Source organism: Pinus tabuliformis, chromosome 2_2, assembly GCF_031772625.1.
Source record: "Pinus tabuliformis cultivar Carrire ecotype Pingquan chromosome 2_2, CPIR1, whole genome shotgun sequence".
Lineage (NCBI taxonomy): Eukaryota > Viridiplantae > Streptophyta > Pinopsida > Pinales > Pinaceae > Pinus > Pinus tabuliformis.
The window spans coordinates 1,123,784,433-1,123,794,450 of record NC_142300.1 but is presented as its reverse complement, the minus strand read 5'-3'; the positions used below and the strand labels follow the sequence as shown (position 1 = coordinate 1,123,794,450).

Sequence of the window (10,018 nt, the reverse complement as noted above, 5' to 3'; positions counted from 1 at the left end):
TTGCATCCTATCAATTAAATATAACAATCAATACTAGCTCAACTCCATATAAATCACGAGCTAGTAACACACACTGGAGCTAATTTGTTTTTCTAAATAATAACAAATTATTTCTAAAAATAAACATAGCAACATATGAACATTTTAAAGTACTTAAATCGAATGCAAATTCCCCGTTGTGCTTTCAAAATGCACAATTTACCCTTACCCTATCTACTTTTCTACTAAGATAGGAATGAACTATAAGTGAGAAGTGAGGGCCATATAAGTAAGAAGTGAGGGCCACATAACAGCTACTAAGCTCATTAGGGATAAGGTAAAGGCCATATAAGTAAGAAGTGAGGGCCACATAACAGCTACTAAGCTCATTAGGGATAAGGTCCTTTACCTAATCCATAGGTGGATTTTACTTGTTCTTGTTTACACTTATGCATTTTAGTTTCCCTTACCATCTCATATCATATCATATTCAAGAGCACACGACTCTTCACTCAACTTCCCGTATATATGGATCAGGGGAACATTGGTAGGGGTGTGGTAAAAAAATTTGTGTAAGTGAAATTCAATAAGGTGGCCCCTTTCCCCTTCGTTACTCTCGGAATGTGTATATAGATTCCCTAGGGGTATACACCTTATAGGGAAGCTATTTTGCCAACCTGCTAACTTCAAACTCATGCGATTAGGAATATGGCATAGATCTTAGCTGGTTTCCTACATTTACACATCTCTTTGCCCATTCTGCCATATTGGTGAGAAATGCCTCCGTAATTTCACCTCTCTTAGTGCCTCCGTAATTTCACCTCTCTTAGTTTGGTTTGCCACTCTTATTTGATTTAGCCAACTCCTTCAAGGATCTATTTACCCTCCAACAACCTTTGATGTCGATGTTTTACATCTTCTCTATTTGAAATTTCTCCCACGGATTGGTTAGTTGTTGTTGAAAATCAATAATGCAACCGTTTTTGAAAGAGCAGTCTGTGCTACTAGCTATTTTTAGTAAAACTGTGATTAGTTTTAATTTAAATTTTAACCTCATATTGTATAATATTAACCTAACTTCCTATTAATCACCTCTATTAAATATAACAATCAATACTAGCTCAACTCCATATAAATCACGAGCTAGTAGCACACGCTGGAGTTCTTCCGCAGTTATTAAACCGTCGCGATTCTCGTCAAAAACGCCGGAGGCCTCAACCAGATCCGCGTCCTCATGACCCGCCTTCGTTTCTTTTTTTTTCTTCACCTCCTTTACAGTTCATCGATTCATATAACGTCATGAACTCCTGGAAATCCACGTACCCGTCGCCGTTGACGTCCACAGTTCGAATCGTGTGGAGCAACTCCTCTTCGCCAATGCACAGCCTGAGCTTATCGAAGGACTCTCGCATCTCCTGTTTGCTGATCAGCCCGTCGCCGTTTTTATCAAAGGTCGAGAAAACCCTCAAATCCTCCCGCCCGACAGCGTTGCCGGAAATTTCCTTCTCGGCGGCAGAATTCTCCGTTACTTTCACAGAGGGCTTGGCGTCGAACCAGAGCTTAAATTTTTTGGCTGAAAAATATCTGAACAGCGAAATGAAAAGCCCGTACAGAAAGAGTGTTCTCAGAACTAAGCCCACCATGCCATGATCCACCGGAGAGCCGAAAAATCCTTGGATTTTCGAAATCAAATCTGAATCGCCGAACCCATGGTCAAAATTCACACTATTCAAAGAGCCCTCTATATAATACGGACATAACGAACTAATTGACTACAGCACATAACCTAATGTTGGAGTTGACTCGTGGCCGCCGAACTTCAATGTTCACTGCTATTCTCGGCCATGATTTCGAGCCTCGGCTGCCCATGAGGTTGAATTCATTCACACCGCTGGAGCTAACCAGCCATATCCATATATTAGGTATTTAATGTTTTTAGACCAGCACGTTATTTAGCTCGATAATACGGGAGCGGCTAAATATTATTTAATGCTAAATTTGACCGCTCCCTATTATCGCGTTAAGTTGCGTGCTGCTCTAAAAACATTAAATACCCAATATATGACTGGTTAACTCTTTCCTCATTCACACAGCTGCCCAGAATTCTTGGAGTGAGTGGATGGATGACCCATCAGTCCGACGCCACAGGAGATGGCCAAGACGCGTTAAAATGTCACCATCAACGCGGAAACTGCAATTAAAACAAAAGTAGAAACCGCGGCAAAAGGTGGGTCCCGCAATTCCTGAAAAGAATTGTTGGATCGTACGTTGGGTTCTCTTCCGAGTCTTGTGGAAGATGTTGGGCTGCATATTGCTTTTTTCTGTTCGTTCTCTGAAAAGTCACCATTCGTATCTTTGTAAATTGTGCATGACAGCTGCGTTGGACTCTAGTGAACTAGGGTTTTAGTTGATCTAATCTTATCTGTCATATAACAGACATCCATGGCGGGGACTTCTTACAAAAAGTCTGTATCGTGGTTAATGCTTTAGGAGGCGTTGTATGAGAGCTAGATTACGGAATATTCTCTCAACTAATTTTTGGGTATGGTATTAGAGTCAATGAAGCTCTTGAAGTGAGAGCCTTGCGTCACGAGTTAGGTTATTGTCCAAAAATACCGCCACAAATGAGGAATGAGAAGAAGTTGATCTTTCCAAAGTGTTGTAGTCATAGAAGATTAGTGTAGGAGAGTGTTGTGCTCCTAGGTTTGTTGTTTGTAAAGAGGTTATTCTCATAGATGTAGAGAGTATTTGGTGAGAAGAGTGAGGATTGGATGCAAGCATAAGTGTGTGGTCAATCGTGACCCGTGGCAAATATTCACGCTTTCATCTAGGTTTAGATATTGAAAGAAATAATGAAAGGAAATTACGAAATACTGGTGGTCAAATAAGGAGACAATGTATGGTATAGATGATACAATCCACCACTTTCTATGTCTCAAAGACAAGATTCCATGTGTCGAAGGAAAGGGTGGTACTATAATTAAGTATTTGAGGCATGATACACATGCCAATTTTAAGGTTGTGAATGGAATTACTGGGTAGATGAGAGGGTTATCATCATTTTTAGTTCACTCAAAGAACAGAAGAAACAACACAATGTTGGATGCAGAATAGCTCATTCAGATAAAATTGTCTCACTGATATGATAAGAAGTAATGAATAACAAGGAGAAAGAATAGTGGTCATGGTTGATTGATTGGACGATCTTGTGACTTTAGTTTTAGACATAGGGGAAGCAATTGACATCCATTTGCATTTAGATTAAGAAAATTCTATCTCTTTGGTAATCTAATCAATAGAACTCGCTTTAAGAGCCTTGGATCGACAATTGGCCAATGACATTTTGTTGTCTTTGCTAATTTTTATCATTGTAGGATACCTGCTTGCATACTTGATTACAAAGAAAGAGCTACAAAATTGAGAGTCGCTTACTCCTATGCAATTTTTTAAGGATTCAAATAGCATATCAAAGTACATTATTCTAGGTGATTATTTCATATTGCAAAAATCATACATATAGATATGTCTGTGAATATTCAATAAGAAACATACAATTTACTATTAAAACTTGTAAATTTTAGCAAATAGTAGGAAAATAAGCATATTTACTTTTAAAATGTTGATTTTTTTATAGTGGAAATGGCCAATTGTGAATTTATTTTTTAACAAAAAGGCCAAAGCCAATTGGTGAAAATCCCCCCTAAAATATACCCTGACTATTATAAACCAAACACATACTATATCATAATAAACCATAAATATACACCATGTAAACCAATGAGAGTGTGAAGGACAACTCCAAGATAGATACGAGAGATAATTTACACAATAAGTCCTTAAAAATATGAGTAACTCCTCCAAATACCCTAATACATCTATACATCCAAACCATATGCCCTTAATAATCACTATGTGATCTCTATATCTGCCTATTCATGCATTAAGCATGTTTCCCCTTTATTATTAGGTTGTCCCATGGCATATACATTTTACCATCACATGTTCATTTAACCCCATATATGGCACTCACCCCCCCGTTGCACCCCCTTGGGGTTATATCTTTTTAATTTGATCATTTCCCACCTTTTTTGCTTCCTTACTCTTTGGGAGGCTTCCAACCAAGTATTAAGACAACCTTCTATGTGCACATATCTCTTTTTTCATACCACTAATAAACTATTCCTAGAAAAAGGTATCAAAATATTGAAAATAGCAACAAAAAATGTTAAAATTAGCATAAAAAAAGATCCTGATTTAATTTGTCCTTGAATTAAATTGGGAATAAAATTTCAATTCCACATCTCATGAAAACTTTTATTGCTTAACTAAGTTAATTTGACTTAGTTGGCTCGGTTAATTCGAGTTGAGGGCCTAAAAGTCATGTAGAGTGTCTCCTACATTATAGGAGCCCTGGTTGAGTTTATTTTGAGTTGTAATTAATTAATTCAGTATAACTTGTTAGGATATTCCGACACATAGGATATAGTTAAGTTCAACTTGGTCTAGTATAGAGTTAGGTTAGAGTTAGGTAAAGTGTGTTTCTTTACCGTTGTACATTTTGTAACTTACAATCTGACGGTCACGATATGTAGTGATCCGACGGTTCATTCTCTCCTCGGTATTACCGACACTTGATCCGTGGCTTGACACCCGATTGGTCCATGAGTTCTATTTAAAGCGCATGGAGGGTCATTGTTCGGGTAATCCGTGCATGAGAGAAGCTTATGTAAATTTTCATTCTTTGATTAATAAATTGCCTGTAGTACCCACGTTGGGACAGGCCGTGGACTGTTTCCCTCCTTGCACTTTGAGGGTTTTAACCACGTCAAAAATACTGGTGTATTGATCTGCGATCTGGTTGTGAGCGGTGTCCTTTTGGTATTCTTTCTGAGGAACTTACCCTGTAAATTCCTACATGGTATCAGAGCTATTTGAGGGCCGCGTCCGTTGGTGATCCAAATCTGAAGCCGGTAGAACTGCATGCGGCTGTCGTTTCCTAGATCTGTTGTTTCTGACTGCTTTCGGGCCGAGAGGACTGCTCTGTTGCGTTCGGAGCATCTGTTCCAGTGAGGAACCCCTTTCGTTTCACGCGAAAAGGTTTCCGGTAGCCCTAGCTGCGTCATTTTTCAGATCGGGAGGTATACAGTGTTTTTTTGCAGTTTACTGTTATTTTCTCTCTGCTTATTTCGGTCTCAGTTTATTTAGCCTTTTTTTTAACCGGATCTATACCTTTCATTTCTGCGTATGCTCTTTGCCCTGCGACTCTGTGCGATCTGGGCAAATCAGAAACAGAAAGGAAGGATTTTTCTCATGCGTATGCTCTTTTCCCTGCACCTTAGTGTGATCTCGGAAAATCAGAAACATTGAGAAAAATATTTAGTTTTTCGGCTAAAGCTAACTTTGAGATTTTTTTTTTTAATTTTAGTTTTTTGGCTAAAGCTAACTTCGAGCCGCAAGGTTCGTTTTTCTTTGCATATTCGTGTTGGGTTTTGTGTTTTGTGTTTTGTAGGGAAAAAGAGCTTTCTCAAGGCAAGCACGCAAACCAAGCCCCCCCCCCCTCTCTCTCTCTCTCTCTCTCTCTCTCAAATTTTTTGTATAGATCAATTGGTTCAAAGCTATTTTAAGAGAGTAGAGGTCTTGGGTTCAAGTCTCCATTTTGTGGGGGCGGATTTTTTCATTCCCGCACATTCGCGCACTTTGCCGGCAACTTCAACAATTTTTTTCAAAAAGCCATAACTTCTTCATCCGGAAGCCTTTTTCAGAGCCGTTTTTTTTAAAACCGCCTATTTTTTCGAGATCTATCCATTGGAACACTTACTTTCAGCATCTTCAGCTTCAGTTTTTTTTTAAATGGAAAGTCCATGCCAAGTCATTCTTGACAGCACTAACTACTTCCAATGGGTAGCCTACATGGAAGATTTACTTAGAAGTAAAGGTCTCTTCAGAATAGCCACAGACCAAGAGAAGAAACCAAAAGATGAAGACAAGGCTGCAAAATGGGAAAATAGACAAGATCAAGCACGTGGTTTGATAGGGATGTCTATTTCTCCTGATCTTAGATTCCACATTGCAGAACTTGAGACTCCTCATGAAGCATTAGAAAAACTCGCTAAAGTTTTTGGGATTAAAAATGAAATTAGAGCCCATCAACTTGAAAATGAGTTGCTTACTTTGGATCCTAATAATTTTTCTTGCATTGAAGATTTCTTGTCCAAATTCAAGACCCTTAGATATCTCTTGGAAGGTGTTAAAGTTAAGAAAGAAGATGGTAACCTTATTTATTCCATCCTTACTAAGTTGGGACCAGCCTACTCTGTATTTGTTTCCACTTTCCATTCTACAAGGGAAGCTTTCATTTGTCAAGGAAAAGACTACAAGGCCCCTTCCTTTGACTCCTTTTGTGATTCCTTAATAAGAGAACAAGAAAAACTCTTACACCTTGGTCTTCTTAATCTTGGAAACTCTTCCACGAAAGCGTTAGCCGCCCAGCAGCAACCAAATTCAAAGAATCCTAAGAAGTCATATCCTCAAAAGAATGGTCCTAAACCATCTCAGCCTCAAAATGAAAGATCATTTCAGCAAAATGATAAGACCAATAAAAACAAATGGAAGAAGACTGATAGACATTGTAACTTTTGTAATCGAGATGGCCACTTAGAATCTAAATGCTTTAAGAAGATGGAAGCCTTGGAAGCCGCAATGAAGAAACATAACATCCATGTGGAGCCTACTTCAACTTCAACTTCCGGAATGGCACTTTCTGCATGTCATTGTCAATCATCTCAGTCTGGTTATGCATTAAATGTATCTTCTTCTTCTTCTCATTCTCATGAGTGGCTCATTGATTCTGGAGCCTCTTGTCACATGGCCAAAAACCAAGCCATGTTTTCTTCTTTAAATGATTGTAACACCAAAAATATATATGTTGGTGATGATAGATCTCTTAATGTTGTAGGGACTGGAACTGTTCATCTAGACAATGGTCAGTTTAATGATGTATTATGTGTTCCAACCTTATCCTGCAACCTTCTATCTGTCTATCAGATAACTCATTCAGGTGAAGGTAAAATTGTTGAATTTTCACCTCATGATGTTGTAATCAAGGATCTAAAAGATCCTAAACAGATTCTAGCTACTGGTCTTGCTGATGATTCCAAAAGGTTGTATAAGTTTCACAACTTTGGGTCATCAAATCTTCCCTCAGTATTTGTTGCTCATAATGATGAAGTGAGCAAACTTTGGCATGAGCGATTTGGTCACTTAAACTATCGCTCCCTTCAGCATCTATGTAAAGAAAATATGGTGACAGGTCTTCCTATGGTATCTTGCAGAGATGGTGTTTGTTCCGGATGTGTACTCGGAAAACATCATCGGGACAGTTTTGACAAACGTGCCTCTTGGCACGCCTCAGCCCCTTTACAGCTTGTGCACAGTGATTTATGTGGTCCTCTTCCTGTTGCTTCATTCTCTGGCTGCAAGTACTTCTTAACTTTCATTGATGATTTCTCCAGACGCACTTGGGTATACTTCTTAAAACTCAAGAGCGAAGTATTTAACACCTTTTTGGCCTTCAAAGCCTTTGTTGAAAAACAATCTGGACATCAAATTCTTAAGCTAAGAACTGATAATGGTGGAGAATATGTTAAAAACACATTCATCAACTTTTGCACCGAAAATGGAATTCAAATGCAACATACTGTTCCATACACTCCACAACAAAATGGTGTAGCTGAAAGGAAAAATCGCACCTTAAAGGAAATGGCTAATTGTATGCTGCAATCTAAAGGACTCAGTCTTAGTTTTTGGGCCGAAGCAATTAATTGTGCAAATTATATAATCAATCGCACTCCTACTAAGGTTCTAGAGAATATCACTCCAGAAGAAGCTTGGAGTTCCATTAAACCAGATGTAAGTCACTTTCGTGTGTTTGGAAGTGAAGCATGGGCCCATATTCCAGATGAAAAGCATAAAGCTTTAGAACCTAAGAGTGAGAAATGTACTTTTGTTGGATATTCTGAAGATGTAAAAGGTTATAGACTTATTCCATTTAAGTCCAAAAATGTTATCATTAGAAGAGATGTAAAATTTGATGAAAATAAATCGGCCTGCGAGCCTAGTCCGGCGGATGTGCCACCTCTTCCTATCTCTTCTACTTTTGAAAACATTTCTTCTTCAGATGATGAAAGCGAGGATGATAATCCTCCCCCACCTTCTCAGGATCCTCAACTTCCAAGATGGGTCCGTGCTACTCGGGATGCAGCAGGTGATCTTGCCGGTGATCCTACAGATCAGCGACGTACACGTTCTCAGTTTGAAAGAGCCTCTTCTTTACTGGCTCAAGCTCCAGTAAATCATGATCCTGACACTTTTGCAGAAGCTTCAGGCCATCCACATTGGGAAGCAGCTATGAATGAAGAATATCATTCATTGATGACAAATGATACATGGGATCTTGTTCCTCTACCAAAGGGACGCAAACTTGTTAGATGTAAATGGGTTTACAGAACCAAGTATGGACCAGATGGGAAAGTTGATAAACATAAAGCTCGTCTCGTTGCTAAGGGCTTTTCACAGGTTGAAGGCATTGACTACACTGAAACCTTCTCCCCTGTTGCCAAAATGAACTCTATCCGCCTTGTTCTTTCCCTTGCTGCCTCTTTAAAATGGGAAGTCCATCAGATGGATGTTAAATCTGCCTTCTTGCATGGGGACTTGCAGGAAGAAATCTATATGGAACAACCCATTGGCTTCATACAAACAGACTCCAGCCTTGTTTGTCGACTTAAGAAATCCCTTTATGGCCTCAAGCAAGCTCCTCGGGCTTGGTATGCCAAAATGGATAGCTTTCTTTTAGAATCTGGCTTTTCTAGGTGTCATTCTGACAATACTGTCTACACCAAGAAAGTGGGCAACTCTCTTATCATCCTTGTTCTTTATGTTGATGATCTTATTCTTACTGGTAGTGATCCCAACCTTATAAACCATGTGAAGTCCAGCCTTAAAAAGAAATTTGAAATGACAGACTTAGGACACTTACACTATTTTCTCGGTCTTCAAGTCTTGCAATCCCAGGAGGGTATTTTCCTTTCCCAGTCCAAGTATGCTTGTGATATTCTTCGTCATTTTCACATGGAAGACTGTAAGCCAGCCCCTTCTCCCTTTCAGTCTGGAGTCAAACTTTCAGTCTCTTGTACTTCTCCTGAAGTTGATGCTACCTTATACCGTCAACTTGTAGGAAAACTCTTGTATTTAACCCATACTCGTCCTGATCTTTCCTTTGTTGTTGGCCTTGTTGCTCGTTTTATGCAAAAACCCCGTGAAAGTCATTGGAAAGCAGCTAAAAGAATACTTCGTTATGTTCGAGGTACAGTACAGTTTGGGATTCATTACAGTGCCAAAGCAGCTCCTCTGTTAGTTGGTTTCACTGATTCTGATTGGGCTGGTGACCCTGATGATCGGAAGTCTACTGCCGGTTATGTCTTCACTCTTGGTTCAGGACCTATTACATGGGCTTGTAAGAAACAGGCTGCCATTTCTCTTTCGTCAGCAGAAGCAGAGTATCGTGGTGCCGTGGAAGCTAGTAAGGAAGCCTTGTGGCTTCGTCAGATCCTATCAGAGTTTGGCTTTGAGCAGCAGCATCCAACCACACTTTGGTGTGATAATCAAAGTGCCATTCAGCTATGCAAAGATCCAGTCCAGCATCAGCGCAGCAAACACATTGAACTACACATGCACTTCATCAGAAAGCTCATTCATGACCATGTTCTTGAAGTGCAATATTGTCCAACAGATGATCAGGTTGCAGACATCTTCACAAAGGCTCTCACAGAGGCGAAGTTCACTAAACTTCGATATATGCTTGGAGTTCAGGAAGTTGTCACTAAGGGGGGATAGGCTCTAGTGCCTCCTTCCTTCTCCTATTGTGTCATATTTGTAAATCCTTCAATCCTATCCCAAGTTGTTCTTAAGGGGGGATGTTAGGATATTCCGACACATAGGATATAGTTAAGTTCAACTTGGTCTAGTATAGAGTTAGGTT

At 39.4% G+C, this 10,018-nt stretch overlaps 1 protein-coding gene across 1 annotated transcript; it reads right to left on the bottom strand.

The window, feature by feature from the left end:
* Positions 1–1,073: 1,073 nt before the first annotated feature.
* On the bottom strand, positions 1,074–1,884 carry LOC149197346 (calmodulin-like protein 4). Its single transcript, XM_089403893.1, has one exon. It carries the CDS (start codon positions 1,620–1,622, stop codon positions 1,212–1,214), a length of 411 nt encoding a protein of 136 aa, XP_089260019.1. The 5' UTR covers positions 1,623–1,884; the 3' UTR covers positions 1,074–1,211.
* Positions 1,885–10,018: the final 8,134 nt, after the last annotated feature.

What these genes read in the sequence shown, in the direction of transcription:
- LOC149197346 (XM_089403893.1), bottom strand. Translation starts at nt 1,622, where the DNA reads ATGGTGGGCTTAGTTCTGAGAACACTCTTTCTGTACGGGCTTTTCATT.